The sequence below is a fragment of the Carcharodon carcharias genome, chromosome 16 (assembly GCF_017639515.1).
Source record: "Carcharodon carcharias isolate sCarCar2 chromosome 16, sCarCar2.pri, whole genome shotgun sequence".
Lineage (NCBI taxonomy): Eukaryota > Metazoa > Chordata > Chondrichthyes > Lamniformes > Lamnidae > Carcharodon > Carcharodon carcharias.
In genome coordinates, this window is record NC_054482.1 from 25986487 (window position 1) to 26004481 (window position 17995).

Here is a 17995-nt window from a genome sequence, read left to right on the forward strand (position 1 = left end):
TTGGGGTTTTCCTCACCTCACGCCTGGTTCTGTTGTATGCTAACTGATAAAGATTTCTGATAATTCAACAACTCCATTATCATTGGATTATGCAACTACATGATGGTAGAAGGTGGAAATAGAAGGACCTTGATCTTTTTGTCCAGCAATTCCTATGTCACTGTGTAACCTCCATCCACAAGTTTATTCTGCTCTGGAGATTGCTGACAAGTGCACTCTATACTTTCTGGTCTCTGCAAAGATAGACAACATAAGCCCTGGTGCTATTCTTGCCAACTCCATCAAATTCTTCTTTCACTGACTCTTGATCCATTTCAACCAATTTTTCAAGGCACTAAATCACACACGCACCTTTTCTTATGATTCCTCAGACACATGCCCATGACCTCAATCACTTCATTCTCTTCTATCAGCTGAAGGGCTTCATCATTCATTCTCCTTGCCTAACTAATTCTCTATGGAAACTAACTCAAATGCCCTTGCTTGTCTTTGTAATTCAGTCTTCAAAAAAGACTTAAATTGTTTAATTGTAGATAAAGTACATAATTAGCTTTATTTTAAACCAACTCCTAAGAAAGAAAAGGGGCTCCTCCCCGCCTCAGTATTTAAATTAAAGCGATATGTGGCACTGGCAACGTGCAGGGGCAAAGTGAGAGGGTTGCACCCTGCTTTCCACTGGGCTGGTTGGTTTCAGCTAGGGCTGCAGAGTGAATTTTGAAAATAGTTTCCAACCTTGCCTAACTTACAGAAGTGAATAGTCAACCAGAATCCATGCTCCTCCACAAGACACAGGAACTCCCTAGTGGATAATGCAGCTCTGTGGGATCAGGTTGGGGTGAGAGTGTGTCTTTCCTCCTCCGCAATCTCATTGTTCAGTTGCTTGCTAGCACTCAGTCTATACAAACTCACCAGTGGAAAACAGCCACATGTATAAGGGATCAGAAGGCTGCCACCACCTGTGGAACTGAGCCCCTACAAGGGTTATAATATTAAGAGGAATATTCTAGGTAAAACAAGTGATTGAATTAAATTCTAAACCCATTCTTTTCTTATAACCTCACACAGGGTAGTTTTTTTATATATCATTTTATAATTTTTTTTCTCACACTCTGTCACAGTAGGTTTCTGACTAGTAATCCAGAGAATGTGTTCAAATATCAATCTGACAGTTTGAGAATATAAATTCATTTTAAATCTGGTTATATAAAGCTAACACCAGTAATGGTAATCATTAAGTTAAAAACAAAAAACTGCAGATGCTGGAAATCCAAAGCAAAAACAGAATTATCTGGTAAAACTCAGCAGGTCTGGCAACATCGGCAGGGAAGAAAAGAGTTGACGTTTCCAGTCTTCATGACCCTTCAACAGTTTCACTCAGTTCTGTTGAAGGGTCATGAGGACTAAAAATGTCAACTCTTTTCTTCTCCGCCGACGCTGTAATCATTAAGTTGTTGGATTGTCCTAAAAATCCAAATGATCCTTTAGGGAATGAAACCGGTACAGTATCTTAATTAAAGCCAACTCAATAACAGAGCCGGGGAGGGAAAGAAGTTTTCAAAGGCTGTAGCAGATACCATATGCAATGAAAAGGGAAGGAGAATGGAGCACTGGAGGTTTTTTTTTTTAAAATGAGGCGAGTGTTCCCCAGTCACTTTAGAGCTGGGGCCAAGGTTGAGCCTGCAGAAATGAGAAGTATTACTTCCAAGTGTGTTGCTACCTCCTAATGCAGCCCACCCATTCCTTGCTTCATCTCAGGTACTTCAGGCCTTAACATGATCCAAGCCAGTCAGTGAGTCGAAACCAAGACGGAGCTTTTCTTTTTTTCAGAGCTTTCCTCAACACCCAGTGTCCCAGCTGTCTCCTACTTATATGTGCTCAAAGTACTTAATTACACAATGCCCTTCAAATACGTATCTTAACAATATAATTAACATACCATTAACAAACTTATGTATCTGCAAGTACCGCAATACACCATGACTCAAGAAGGCATGCAAGCTTCCTAAAGCAATAAATTATCCGAAGAGACACATTAAAGCAAAACGATAAACAAAAACTGGGGGAAGAGTCTGAAGCTCTTTAGCCCTTTCCCATTGGCTTTTGAAGAAATGGATCATTGTAAGGAAGCCAAATCTATTTTAGCACCTAACTTGCTAGTTGCAACTGTTACCTGTCTGGCTTACACAGTGCTCAGAGTGCAGTTTAATGACTGCAATTGTGATGATGTGGCTGTGTTTGGCCACACAGTGTGAAGTGCAATCATCAACCTGTACCAAGAGTACAGCAAGTGTGAACCAGACACAGAACATGTTCAAACCATTGCAGAAATAAATTAAAACTGCAGCAATGTTAAGCCTGATCCTCCATTTCACACATTTCTACAGTTCCAAGCGAGCATTGCTGAAAAGGCTACCTGATGAACTACTTCCTGTGTCAGACTTCCCTCACCGCCAACTACAGATGTATATTTTAGTAATAATGGCATTTTATTCAAGAAACACCTTTGTAGCTCAAAGGCTCAACTGCAGAGTAACTTACATTAAAAATATTTAAACATAAACTAAGGCACCAGGTTAAAAATATGCAAACATGCAGCAATAATGAAGTAACAAAAATCGACAGACAAATTCAGCAAGTAACAGGGAAGTGGTGAATGGGATATTAAAGGAAGGATAATGCTTAATTAAAATTACAAACCAGTACACACTTACTACATTACAGGCACTGAAATGCATTTTATTCTACTTCCTGTCATATCTTAAATGAATTTTATCCCACTCAGCTCATTTAAATGCCCTGCCACGGGAGTAAGTACCTTGTCTCACATTGAAAGGAGCAGGCAAAAGAAAATAAGGATGGTCAACAATAATGTATATTTATATAGTGCCTTTAATGTATTTAAATACCCCACCTAACATCAGCATGGTCTGTGACTTTCTGTCCATTTCTTAGGACTGTGCTTGGAATTGCTGCTATGCTGGGCCATTGGACCCTAAAACAGTGGATAGCATTCAAATCCCAGCCCTTATTCAGGAAACTGACTTTACGGTTCCTTTTACACGATAGCCCTTCCACCCTGATTTAAGCCAACCATCCCACCACCATTTGGATACATGGATGACACAATGGTCAATGTGTTTATTTCCATAACAACAGTCACTGAACTTCAAAAGCAACTCATCACGTCAAGTGCTCCAAGACACTCCAATGACGTGATAAGAGGTTGCACAAATACAAGTGTTGCTTTCTTATTTCACAGTGAATGGTGCATTTACTGGCAGCATGGGGAGTTTCCGCAATAGCTTATTTTAGTTTTCACAACTTTTTTTTTAAAAAAACATGTTATGTAAGCTCAACCCATTCAACAGCACAAAAGCAGATAGTGCACTTAAGCTTTAACAAAGCGAAATCAGTGTTTCAGCATGTGGGTCGTGTGTCTGTGTGGAGTCAATAGCATTTCAGATCAGTGATTCAAACATCAAAACTATGCAGCAAAACCATGAACTTCAAACAAACTCTGAAAAGCCATATGTCGCTGCCTCAGTGCAAGAAAAAACACAATGCACAGGTGAAACCTAACAACCTTTCACCTCCACTGCATACTAAACAATGCCCTCCCAACACAAAATGGATACAAGGCATCCACCACCTCTTTTTAAAAAGGCACAAAGTCAACTTCGCTCACAACTCAATGGGTTTCCTTGCAGGCTGGATCGTAACAGAAACTGCTGCCATGCCATTTTTCTCCCACCCACCGCCCCCACACCCCACCCCACCCCACCCCAACCCAACCCAACCCCCTTGTTGCTTTTCACTGTAAAACATTTCAACACACCAGTTCTCTGGCAACGTGATTCACCAGTCTTTTGACTAATAAAATTTCCAAACTGTCATTTGTACTGTGCGACCTTTTCAGTTCCCCTCTTGACACCAACACTTATTGTCAACAAATTTTGATGCTTTTTCTTCAAAAAAAATAAGGGTTTTGGGAAAGCACAGTTGTCATAGAGAGAGAAATGAACACAGCAAACCACACACAGTCCCAATCGAGATGTGGAACCGCTGCCAAAGATTTTTTTTTTAAAAAAGGGTTTCTTTTGAACTCTTCATCGTGCAAATAGTGCCAGAAGTACCCAACTCCAGAAGTTTAACCAGGGTTATACGATTGGGCAAAAGTTAATACATGGATTTTTTGGGGGGGGTGGGTAGAGGGAAGTGGAGAAAATAAAATCACCATCTAATACTCGTGCGGTTTGGGATAGGCACCAATCCCCTTCACAATCAGTCTGGACAACTACTTTTTTCCCCCTTAAACCGAAACTTTTTTAGCCCTTGGGTCTGTCGCAGAGTTTAAGATGGGGAAATGGGCGGCGGAATTCATTTTGGATGTTGAGAATCTGGCACTCAAGTGAAAAAAGAGAGAAAGAGAGAGAGAAAAAATAACTTTGAATCAGCTCCTCCGGCAGTCTGATCACTGGATGGAGGGAAATATTAACAATGGGAAGGAGTTAGTGACAGGATTCTTCACCCTTGCAGTCCAGAGGCGCGCTGAATGATGCCTGAACTGTGCAGATTATTCGCCCGCGATGTGGAGGCATTCAGAGAAGAAAACTGAAGTGGATTTTAAAAAAAAACTTTTAAGCACACAGGTTGAAGGGAGGCTGCGATGGCAATCGGTCTTGCATCGCTGGCGAAGGGATTTTTTACTTTTCTCCCCGACTTCTCTAACTTTTACCGCGGCGAAAATTTGTCAGAAAAGTTTTTTTTTGGGGAGGGGAAGGAGGATGGCGAAAGCCCGGCTTTCCATTCACTATAAAGCCGCGCTTTGCCCAAGGTGGGTGGTCGCCCCACAACATCTCCCTCCCTCACCTACCTCCACACACAGCAACTACCCCCAGGACGCCCCACAGATTCCTCCACAAGCGGCTGGCTCCCATCTCTCGGCAGCTATGTCCTGTCAACACTCCTCATAGAAAGCGGCAGGAGACGAGGAGGAAAAGTTCTGTTTTCTTTTTGTTTTTTTTTCCTTTTCCCCCCTCCACCCAGAAAAAAAGAAAAGTTTTAAGTTAAAGTTGCGGCGACTCTTCAGCGCGGCCGCCGGCCCCGAACGCACCAACTCCAAACTTCGCCGACATTAGAAAGTCGCAGTGAGTAACTTTCCGAGACCGCCTCACCCGCCCGCACTCCTCCGCCAGCCGCTGAAAATCCCCGCCGATTACAGCACCGCCCTCAACCCTCCTGTCCTCTTCCTCCTCCTCCTCCTCCTCCCAGCCCCAGGTCTTAAACTCATCCCATCTTTTATTCTTTCAAACCGGAGGAACTATTTAGCCCCCGCCTTTCTGCGGAGGTATTTCATTCTTCTCTTTTCAACTTTTTTTGGGGGGGGGGGGTAAATGTGTCAATTATTTCAGAATTAAAGCAAGACTGAATCTCCTTTCTCCATTCATCTGTTCAACAAACTGCGGAATTGTTAGATTGTGAGACACGCAGATAGTTTCTAAAAGTTTTGTTTCAACTTTCTCCCTTTGGGGAACGAAATTAAGCAACAACAACAACTTAGATTTCAGTTGTGTACACTGCACCTTGAAGGTAATGAACCATCCCAAAGGCAATTCACAGGGGCATTATTAAACAAAGTGTGAAACCAAGCCACTGCAGACAGACATTGGTCAGAATGCCAAAAGCTGGGTGGAAGAGGTAGGATTGAAGGAGTGTCTTAAAGAAGGAAAGCAAAGTGCAGAGGCGTAGGGAGGAAATTCGAGAGTTTGGGGTCTAGGCGAGAGAATGTATGGCCACCAGGGGTGCGGTGATTAAAATTGGGCCAGCAATAAAGGAGCACAGACACTGGAGGGTTGTGGGGCTGAGGAGATTACAGAGAGAGGGAGAGGCCAGGCCATGGAGACGTTACTCGACTGGGAGCTCGTAGGTCAGCAAGCAAAGGGGCGAGAGGGAAAGGGACTGGCCATGAGTTAAGACACAGGCAGCAGAGTTTTGGATGACCTCAAGTTTATGGAGGGTGGAATATGGGAGGCCAGCCTGCAGTGTCTTGGAATAGCTGAATCTAGAGGTAACAAAGTCATGGAAAAGTGTTTCAACAGCAGATGAGTTGAGGCAGGGGTGAAGTCAGGTGATGTTATGGAGCTGGAACTAGGCAGTCTTAGTGATGGTACGAGTTAGGTCAGAAGCTCATCTCAAATCAAGTATGACACCAAGGTTACAAGTAGGCTAAAACAAAAACAGAATTACCTGGAAAAACTCAGCAGGTCTGGCGGCATTGGCGGAGAAGAAAAGAGTTGATGTTTCGAGTCCTCATGACCCTTCAACAGAACTAGGTGAAACAAGGTAAACACTCTGGCCATAGTTTTTGGTCCCTAGCTATCAAATCCATGTTCTGTTCACAGAGGCATTATTAAAGAAGTGTGAAACCAAGCCACTGCAGACAGACATTGGTATGAACTCCCTAGTTCTGTTGAAGGGTCATGAGGACTCGAAACGTCAACTCTTCTCCGCCGATGCTGCCAGACCTGCTGAGTTTTTCCAGGTAAGTCTGTTTTTGTTTTGGATTTCCAGCATCCGCAGTTTTTTGTTTTTCACAAATAGGCTAGTTTTATTCTCAGACAGTTGCTGGGGGGAGGGATAGATTTGATAGCTAGGGACCAAAAACTATGGCCAGAATGTTTACCTTGATGGGCAGGTGGGCGGCTGGACTCCGCCGCCAAAACGGGTCCTGCTGCCATTTTGAGTGGCCTGCCCGACAGGTAGCGCTATGTGCTTCCTGTGCAGAGCCGGGTGGGGGTGGGGGGGGAGGGAGGGAATCTCCAACTGTCAAAGAGCGCACAACTCCCTAAGTGCTGTCTCAGGGAGATTACTGACAGTATAAAAGTCTTTAAAAATAGAAAAATATTAAAATTATTAACATGTCCCCCTCATGTGACAATGTCACACGTGATGGGACATGTTAATAAGAAGCACAGAAACTTTATTGAAGTTTTTAAAAACGGACATAAAAACCTCATCCCGTCGGTGGGTGAGGTTTCATGTAATATCAGAAGCACGCTGGGACTCCTGACCTGCCCACCAACCTTAAGGTTGGACGGGCAGGCCATTTAACAAGCTTAATTATCCTGTCAATGGCCTTAATTGGCCGTTGATAGGTCGGCAGGCGGACAGCTGATTTAGCTAACCGCCCGCCTTCCTCAATATTTAAATGGACCAGGATGATGTCGGGGTTCCTCCCGATGTAATCCCACGTCATTTTCCTGTCGGCGAGCGTGCCCCGCCCCCAAATCGCTGACAGGAAAATTCTGCCCTATGGTTTCAGTCTTCCCAATATTTAATTGTAGGAAGTATGTTGATCAACTTTTGTTAAGGTATAAAATGTTACTTAGAGTTTTACCTTGGGCGATAAGTTGGTTGAAGACACTTCAAATGCTGTGTTTTGTCATGAGGTGATACACCTCACAATTTGTTTCACATCCTTTTTGCTGTCACCTAACTAAATGACTTGTATCAGAACACATAAAAGGGAGTCAGCCATTCAGCTCCTCAAGCCTACTCTGCCATTCAATTAGATCATGGCTGATCTGCACTTTAACTTCATTTAGCTCCATATCCCTTGATGCCCCAACAAAAATCAGCCAACCTCAATCGTGAAAGCTCCATTTGTCCCCCAGCCATTTAAGTAGTAGGACTTCCACATTTTACAATACCTGCACCCATACAGTGTCAGAATTGAATGTGCAGCAAACACAGTAACAACCAAAGCTAGATAGGCTCTGAATGATCCAAGCGATGATGGGGTGTAAAGGTGGTTTAATTTCATCACTGTTCCTGAGATATTGCTGTGTGCCAAGTTTACCCAGATAATGACAGTGATTACCTTTGAGAAAGAAAATTATTGCATGTGTCATTTTGGGACATTTCTGTGAGAAATGTGATGGATGCCAGAAAACAGTCCTTTCTTTCTGAGGGGCTGGGACCATGGAAGATGCATGGGATCATCCTGGGATCAGGGAAGCAATTGACCAAGGATGTATCCTTTAATGTTAAGAAATTGTAATCACACAGTTCCCTATTACTTCCACAGGTGCTTTGCAGCCAATGAAGAAGTTTTGAAATGCTGTCATGGCAACTGGTTTGCCAACCGTCAGGTACCGCAGGGTCCAAAAGAGATGAACAACCAGAAAATCTGTTTATTTCTTGATCAAGGTAGGAATGTTGTCCAGAATTCCAGGAGAACTTTCTACTCTAAAAGGAGCCAAATCCTGCACTCCGGATCCTGTCTACCTCATGAGATGTCCTGCCCCATGTGCCCGAAGGTCTGTGGGTCATTGATCGGCCTGCTCAGTCAAAAGAAGACCCATGATAGAAACTCATGCCCCTGAGTAGACATCACCTTGAATCAAGAGACAGCCGATAATGACTCTTCCTCAAATTGAGCCATAGGATTTTTTGCATCCATTATAACCAGTAGATAGAGCCTTGCATTCATATCTTGTTTTAAAAATGGCAGCCCTGCCAATACAGCACTCCCTCAGCACTGTACTGGAATGTCAGCCAAGATCTGAAACGTTGGGGAGGAGTGCTCACAACCTTTTGATTATGAGATAAGACTGCCAGCAACTAAGCCAAGTTGACACATTAGGGAAGGAGAACTCTTAAGCATCAGTGCTGTGGACTTTAACTGGATGGGTGCCATTGACAGTTGATCTAAAGGTTAATCATGACTGTATGATAATGTAAAAAGGGTGGTAGCGAATCTTCAGCCTGTTTTACATCTCTCAGTTTTAATTTTCACTCACTTCAAAATCAGGAGAGATGTAAAGCGGGCTGACAAATTGCGACGCGCGTACTACACTTGGCTGAAAGTAAAATACTGCAGATTCGGGAAATCTGAAATATATACAGAAAGGTCTGGCAGCATCTATGGAGAGAGAAACAGAGTTAATGTTTCAAGTCTGCATGACTCTTCTTCAGAGTCTTGGCACACTTAGCAATGGCATTACCATCGCTGAATCCTCCACTATCAACATCCTGGGATTATCATTGACCAGAAACTGAACTGGACTAGCCATATAAATACTGTGGCTACAAGACCAGGTCAGAGGTTAGGAAGTCTGTGGCAAGTAACTCACCTCCTGACTCCCCAAAGCCTGTCCACCATCTACAAGGCACAAGTCAGGAGTGTGATGGAATACTCTCCACTCACCTGGATGAGTGAAACTCCAACAGCACTCAAGAAACTTGACTCTATCCAGGACAAAGCAGCCTGCTTGACTGGCACCCCATCCACAATCAATCACTCCCTCCACCACCGACACACAGTAGCAGCAGTGTGTACTGTCCACAAGGTGCACTGCAGCAACTCACCAAGGCTCCTTTGACAGCACCTTCCAAACCCACTACCACTACCATCTAGAATGACAAGGGCAGCAAACACATGGGAGCAACACCACCTGTAACTTCCTCTCCAAGCCACTCACCATCCTGACTTGGAAATATATCGCCATTCCTTCACTGTTGCTGGGTCAAATACTGGAACTCTCTCTCTAATAGCACTGTGGATGTACCTACAGGGGCTGCAGCGGTTCAAGAAGGCAGCTCACCACCACCTTCTCAAGGGCAACTAGGGATGTGCAATAAATGCTGGCCTGTGACACCCACATCTCATGAATGAATTAAAAAAAATACTTTTGTACAAAGTTAAAATCTACCCAATTGCCTTTGTGAAGAAGCATGTGACAAAGTTTAGCTCAGTTTATCTGCGAATCCGTGATGCAATGGCATAAACCACAGCAAGGAATGACACTGCAACAAACATTGTATCTTTTCTTCCTCAAAACAAGTTTGCCAAACAATTTTAGTTCTGCGAGGACTGTGCTTTGAAAAGACAAAATTCTGTGACAACAGCAGTGCTGGACATTTTGGTACTTGCAGAATTCGAGGAGAAAAATTTTACCACAAATGAAAATAAAGTTAAACAAAAGCAAAAGTATTTAAAATGCCTGCCAAAAGCATTGAAACCTAATGAGCAGAATCAGTCATTGCTAATTAGTCACTCCTTTTAATTTTAAAAACTCTCAATAAATTGATTCCACTCCTCCAATTTCTCCTCTCCCCTTCTCACCTGAGGTACAGTTCCATGGATGTGGGTTAGTTCATCCAACAGAACTATTGTCACATATGAACCTGGACAGAGTTAGTAAGCTATTATACTTTGGGTGGGGGCAGAGGTGTAGGAGATTCTCTCCTTTCCTAATATCCACATTTTTCGTATTCTTTCATGGAATGTGGGCGTTGCTGGCAAGACCAGCATTTGTTGTCCATCCCTGTAATAGCCCATGAGAAGGAATTGCTGCATAGTGCTCAGACTGAAACCATTGAGGCCAATTACTGTACTAGGCACACCACCACCACCACCACCACCACCCCCGCTCCACTGCTACAAAGTGATTAAACACAGGACAGGGTAACAAGCCAGAAGCCTTCATGACATTTATAACTTACTCCTGTATGGAGTACTCATCCAATAATCCAATAATATTTCATAGGAAATCTTCATTTGTTTGTTCATTATTCTGTGCTTTTACCTGTGTTTGGGATTGTGGACTGTCAGTTGTGTTCCAAAGGGATAATTCTACGTCAGTACAAAGGCTTTCTCAAGGAAGGGAGCAGCCACCTTCTGAATTATAGTGAAAAATAATTCTCTATCGTAATTAGCTGTGTAAAACAATTCTGGTCATCTCCTGTCTCTCAGCCTGCCCTCCCCTCCCCTAAAAGGAGTGCAAATATACGAGCACAGCACCTTGCACTTGCTGTTGGAATTGGGTGGTCTTTTGGGTGACAGGGTCCTCACTTATTCTCAAGATGCAACATTTTTTCTGATCGGTGCAAGCAAATTCCATCTGTGATGCGCGGCCCAGGTGGGGTTGCTCTTTCAAGTTCGCAGTCTTACACTTGAGCCTTCCCAACACCAATACCAGATTTACTATCCTCCTGATTACTTCGTGGCGCAGCCTAAATGGTATAGGAGCTCACTTCAAAATATGTCAGTCTGCCAACAGCTGTCTTTGCTCCCACTTTTACCATACACATACATATACACATATATCCACTAAACTTCCTGTTGGCTGAAGGGCTGGGCCAGCGTTTGACAAGGTCTGAAACCTGGGCACTGGTTAGGTCACTCGATTAACAGCAAGAAAAGAAAGAAAGTGAGAGAACTTGGCTAATAATCCGGAGAACCGAGTTCAGACCCTGGCAGCTTGAGGAAAAACTCATCTCCTTTACTGATGCCCTTCAGGGAAGGATATCTGCCATTGTTACCCAGTCTGGCCTATATGTGACTCCAACTCCTCCCCCCCCCATCAATGTGTTTGATTCTTACCTGCCCTCTGATCTGGCCTAATGAGCCACTCAGCTCAATAAGAAGGCTGCCCACCACCATTATCTCAGGACAACTAGGGTCCAGCAATAAATGCTGAACTTGGGGTGACACCTACATCCTGATAACAATATTTTCTTTTAAATCTAAAAGAAGAGAAAATTGTAACTAAATAAGGCCCAGATAGGATGCCAGTCACAACATTCATCCCATACATTGGAGATGTGGATTTAATTCCAAGATGTGAATGACACTGAAATAGCACAGTAGTTCTTCATCCAACCACTAGGTGGTGCATCCAATTATCGTCAGGAACGTGATCTTCAATCCCTCTGTGTTCCAAGGAACAGCACCTCAGACAGCCAAGCCAGAAAGATGCTGTACCCCCAACATCTCACCCTTAAAAGAATCAAAGGTGTAGAATAATATGCAATTGCTTTAAGCGACAAAGCAAACCTAGTTTGTCACTGAAGTGTGTTTAACATTTCTGTGTGTCCTACTAAGTCACTGAAAACCGTAAAATCATGCAAATTAATAAACAATACTCCAGTAGGGGTCAGGTTCAATCCCTGCTCTGTGCTGAGTTAGCTGACCTGAGCTGGCCAGTAGATGGGATGTGACAGTTGGCCTCAGTGATTCTTGTAGGGGATGGGAAATGTCCAAGCTTAGTTGCTACCTGATGACGTAAGCTGAAATATGCCTGTGTGCCTCTGCCTGTGAGTGTGCTGCATGTCTGTGTGCATCTTCACCTCAGGTGAGAATAGGATTGGGATCATTGCAGTCCACAATCAAATAGCCCATTGATTCTCAATGTTCAAACTCACATGTGAAGTGCGGGCACTTGACTGAGATTGTGGAGGGTTACCAGTGCCATGACACAGCAGTGTCAGAATTTTCATGAGAGATGAAGAGGATACCGGAAAAACAAGTGAAAAAATAGTGTAATGTCGGCCAAAGTAAGCATGCTTTTTAATCAGCTTCCTGTTCATGGAGTCAAACTGCCCACAAGAAGGCTATTTGGTACACCATGCTACATAGTGCAGACCAGCTCTTTGAAAGTGCCATTCAATTAATCCCACTCTACTGGCTCTTTCCACATAGTCCTTCAAGTATTTCCATTTGAAATGTACATCCACTTCCCTTTTCAAAGTGAGGCAAACATGCAGATGTATTTCTAACTATTTTGTATAGTACATAATTCTTCATCTGCCTTTTCTTACATCTTGAGGGGGAACAACTTCTTGGATCCCAAGAGATTTAAAAGCTCATGATCCAGTGGCTCCCTGGATTGTTCTGTAGCTAAAAGTAGTTTCTGGTATGATTTTCAGTTACACATAGGTGAAAAGTCATAAGTCTGATGTCTGCTCAATTACATAACCTCAATCAGGATGCTGGTTTAAGTGCTACAATTTTGCACAGTGGCTTCAGGACAGCTTTGGGAGAAGAGGGGAAATTGGGAAAATCCTGTTTCTGCCCAGGATCCAACAATCTCTGGGAGGTGTGGACAGAATTGAGATCAGCTCTGATGAGCTTCACGATTAAATAGCCAATTGACATTCACTGTCAGTAGACGTGAGGAATGGTTACATGGGTAAACCATCAGCACGTAGATGGTGTTTTTGAACTCACTGGCAGAACTAAAAGATGTGAAAAGTATCTATTTTGAGTCCCAATACTGTGACTTATGTGCAGATGTCGTCTTAGCTAGGGCAGCCAATTGATAGAACTTGGCTGGGGTAAGAAGGGGTTGCAGGGAGGCAGATATGCATGTTAAGATTCACATGAAATGCAACTGGAGTCACACAGGAATGGAATCTGGTGGGTTCAAATGCAGCTAGCTTGGTTAGTTTCCAGTAGGAATGCAAAGCCAAGAACTGCGTCTTCCATATGCCTCATGCAATGCCACCACCCAGCATATCGACCCTCCCCTTTCAGCATTCCAAAGGAACTATTCCCTCCACGACACCATGGCCCACTCCTCAATCACCCCCAACACACCATCTCCCTTCCATACAAATGTAGGAGATGCAACATCCGCCCTTTTACCTCCTCTCCCCACTATCCAAGGTCCCAAACACTCCTTTCAGGTAAAATAGTGATTTAGGTATACGTCAACAATTTCAGACCATAATATCTTCTCCAGTTTGTCTCCTTTTCATGTTGCAGTCTTCCTCTTGTTTTTCTTTTGTTTTTTGTGATCAGACAGCTGCTGTTCATCTTTCTGCCATTGACACCTCCTCTAGGCACATCTTTTGTTTCTTGATTTGTCCTATTACCACTCCCTTTGGTTTTACACTGCTCACTCTTTTGCCTTTTAATCTATCTAATTTTCCAACCTATCACATACTTTCCCTTTTGTCCTTTTACCCGCCTTCCTCCTTTTCACTTGCTTAAAACTTATTATATTTCTAACTTTTCTCAGTTTTGATGAAGGTTATTGAGCTGAAATGTTAACTCTGCTTCTTTCTCCATGGATGTGGCTATTGAGTATTTTCAGCATTTGCTCTTTTGTTTCAGATTTCCAGCATCTGTAGTTTTTTTTTGCTTTGGTATGCCTTCCACGAAATGTGTCTCCTGCTTCTTGGAGGCAATAGCCCACTGTACCCTTTGATTCTTGAGCATAGACTTCCTTTGGTAGCTGAGTGTAATTCAGTGTCACGGTCTCCAAGTCACCTGCAAGCGAGAGAGTGGGTGTTGATGACATGTCTACACAAAATGACTTGGGACAAGCCTGGGAAACACTGTAGCATTCCCTGCTGCTGTCTCTGTGAGCAAGTCCATTATGGCACTGAACCAACAGGCCAGAGGTCCCAGGCCACAAACCATACCGGACCACAGCCTGATATAGTATGCCAACCACAATCTCAATAAAACATTCAGGCCTGTTTAAATCTTATACTGTTGACAGAGGTAACATGAACTGATTAAAAAAATTATTATTTCATAGCCTTTCCTAAACTACTGGGAGGTGATGGTGTCCGTTCTAACTATTGAAACGGTGCACCCCTAATCTTAATAATACCACACACCCTTGTGGTTTGAAACTACACCTCAGTGTTCAAACCATCAAAATCTCTCAGTGCAGAATTTTCCCCTTGGCATGTGGGGGAGGGCACCGCACACACGCATGTAAAATGACGAGCAGTGACATTGGGCGAGCGTCCCGAAGTCACTACGCACCATCAAGATATTTCGTTCGGCGTGCATTGATCTTAGATGCGCGCCCGCCATTAATTAACCGGCCACTTAAGGCCCTTGAGGCACTAATCTTTGGGTCGGCGAATGGGCACAACCGGCAGCTGGGTAGGAAGCATTTGTATAAACTTCATCCACAAGCAGGATAAGAGGACTCAGTGGGGTCGCAAGTGTGCTCTGTCTATTGATTTTTCAGTTACTGATACTTGCCTGTGTGACCTGCAATACTTCAAAATGCATTCCAGCTGCTTGAACTGGACTCACAACCTTCAGGTCAGCACTCTGCAGTGAAGAATCTTTTTTGGGCCTGCAGGTTTCAGGAAGCCTTCCCTCAGCCTGGGAATGGGAGCTGGAGACATCTCCTCTGAGGAGGAAGGGAGGGCTAGAAGGGGGAGGAGGCCAGGAGTGCACATTCAGCCTCCAGGGAAGCCACCTTTCAGAGGTCAGGCGCAGGCAAAGGGGCGCAGGGCCAAGAGGAAGTCCAAGGCTGATGGTGCCGCAGAAGAAGCCACCACCCTGCTGCCAGGGTATACAGGTGGCGAAGCAGCTTCCTCAATATGTCTGAGGTGCAGTGCCAATGGAGGCTCTGCCTCTCAAGGGAGACAGTCAACTATATCTGTCAGATGGTTGGCTTACCCCGCATCCAGGGTGCTAGAGACTGTCAACATGTGGCCATCAAGGCGCCAGCAGGTGAGTCCAGTGCCTTCGTCAACAGGAAGGGCTTCCACTCCATGAACGTGCAGATAGTGTGTGATCACAGGATGCAGATTCTACAAGTCTGTGCAAGGTACCCAGGCAACTCCCAAGACGCTTACATCCTCAGACACTCCCAGGTACCAGGGGTCTTCAGTGCTCCAGCCCAGCTGGATGGATGGCTGCTGGGTGACAAGGGCTATCCCCTCAAAAGGTGGCTGATGACGCCTCTCAAAGCTGAATGTCCCACAAAACATTCATTACATTATTGGAAACCATGCACCTGCAGAAGGAAAGAGGCACCCTCAGCCATGGTGACATGTCTGAATTTAATATTTCAACCAAAGAAACTTAATGGAACAAAATGACAAAGGAGTTAAAAATCACACCAACTCATAAAGACCTCATTGTGGGCCAACACAAAAGCTGTGTCTTGGTGCTGATCCCTTGCTGGGAGTGACATCTGAGACAGCCTGCTGACTCTGCTGTCCTGTTGGCCTCGATGACCTTGGTAGTCATCCTCTGGCCCATGGAGCCTGTGCTGGCCCCGCCTGGGAGGGAGCTGCCAGTTCCACAGCTGGTATCGCCCCAGTCATCACAGCCTCATCGGATGCAAAGGTCACTGGCAGAGGGGTGGAGGAGCTGCCGCCCTCATCCAAGGCACCCTGAGAGGAGGCCAAAGAGATGACAGGCAGCTGCTGCGCCAATGTGAGGTCGCTTAGGACCTCCCTGCTCACCGTGGATGGATAGGCACTGAGCTGGGAAACTTGGTGCCCAGACCATCTCCCAGCAGAGATCAATGCCGATGTGAGGGCTTGCTGGTCCGAGCGCATCCCCAGGAAGCCCTGATGGGTCTCCTGGAGGAGCCTCTCCACGAGAGTTGCCACTCTCTCCATGGAGGATACATGGCACTCGGACTTGAGGCTCATTGCTTTGGCGATAGCCCGCATAGACTCCTCCACCACGGACACCAAACCAAGAATTGCCTCATATATCTCCCCCAGATGCTCCTGCACACTTGGCCGCATTTCCTGCACTTGCTGCATTGCGGACAATTCCAGAGGCAGATCATCAGGCACTGACTGAGCATGTGCCTGGTCCCCTGTAGTCCTCTGACTGCTGGCACCATGGGCACTCTCTGTCTCTGCCAGCTCCACCAGCGACTGTGAAATGCCCTCACCGCTGTGTCCCGGGACACTAGCCGATGTACTAATACCCACCAAGGTGCTAGTATCTGTGCTGGTGCCTGCCTGGCAGAGATGGTGTGAGGCTGGTGGGTCAGAGACTTCAGGGCCCTCAGGTGTGAGAGGGGGCCTCTGCTGTTCATCCTCCTCCTGGCCCTGCTCCGATGATGCTGAAAGGAAGAACAAGGACATTGGTTAACGTGGAGACAATGTTAATGTGCATCCCTATCTCCTGGATCCTTTTGCGCTCATTCTTCCATAAGCAAATGGTCAAGCCATGTTGCAAACTTCAATCGCTGAACATTCAGCAGTGCCATGGCTGGTGGGAGAACAATGGTGACCTCACTGCTGGGCAAACATACCTCCCCGTGGCACCCCAGCCTCACCGACACCGGTGGACCTGGCGCATGGCGCCTCTCCAAATGTAGGGCCTCCTGCTTGAAGCGTCTGAGAATCGCTAACTGTGCCAGCCCTCCGCCAGTCCTCACCCACTTGGCAGCATTATGTGCATTTTTCTCCTGAAAAGGAGAGAAGAGCATTGATTAGTGCTAATAGTAGCTGGACTCTTTGTGGACAGCCCACCCCAACCAGAGTGGGACATTGCAGGGCTCCAGTGTCTCCTCACCTCACTGCTGCCGAACACTCACACAAAGATGCCAGGCCTGTCCCCCCACTCCCTTGGCCAAATGCTGCCTACATCACATTAGGCACCACACAGTCTAACCTTCCATAGCAAGGAGGCGCAAGCACATGGAGCGCAGAGGGCAGCAGATTGATCGGTGCCAATGCCACCTTGAAGCTCCCCTTCCAGCATGTCATCACCCTGACTTTGACATGTCCTGGAGCTCCAGCACGGCGCCTAGGTGCAGCTCCTCCAGGTTGCCTCCAAAATATTAATGTGGGTCTCAGTGCACCACATGCTGCGGGTGCAAAACCCATCTCTTCACCACCCTCTCAGGGTGACCTTGGCATGAGCAATATCTGCTGGCCCACCCAGCAAAGGACACTTGCCATCAATGATTCAATGCAGCCACTACACTCAGACTTGGTGGCGGTGCGGGGGGGGTGGTGGGGAACCAGGGAGGAAAGCCTAACTGCTGGGTTGTGACCAATGCCAACATGGTGCTCACCCTTCCTGAGCACAGAAGGTCATTGAAGCACTTGCGACACTGGATCCAGGTGTGCTGCACCACGTCGCGGGAGTTCACCACCTCCTCCACCTCCTCCCAGGCACATTTGGTGAAGTGGGGGGGTGGTCCTCCTCTTCCCGTCATAGGGTACAAGGACCTCCCGCCTGTGCTGCCACCTCCTCGAGTAGGGCAGCAAGGCAATCGGCAGAAAAACGAGGGGCACAGAGCCCCCCTGCCCTACCCTCCTGCCTGGCCTGCTCAGCAGCAGCGCTCTGGGGAGCCCTTCCACTGGCCATGATTCGCAGCCTTTGAAAGGCTGCAGCAACTTTTTAAAACAGGCGGCCGGGTCACCATCGGACCACCCGGTCAATGCAGTCCCGCCGCTGCCCACCCACTCCCGCTGTCCTCAG

At 45.8% G+C, this 17995-nt stretch overlaps 1 protein-coding gene across 1 annotated transcript in view; it reads right to left on the reverse strand.

Moving 5' to 3' along the window:
- Positions 1-5185, reverse strand: part of LOC121288880 (neurogenic locus notch homolog protein 2-like) — a 163299-nt gene extending 158114 nt beyond the window's left edge. The window contains exon 1 of the mRNA XM_041207686.1: positions 4874-5185. Coding sequence (XP_041063620.1) covers positions 4874-4937 — 64 coding nt within the window. The 5' untranslated portion in view covers positions 4938-5185. The remainder of the gene's footprint in view (positions 1-4873) is intronic.
- Between the last annotated feature and the right edge of the window lie 12810 nt (positions 5186-17995).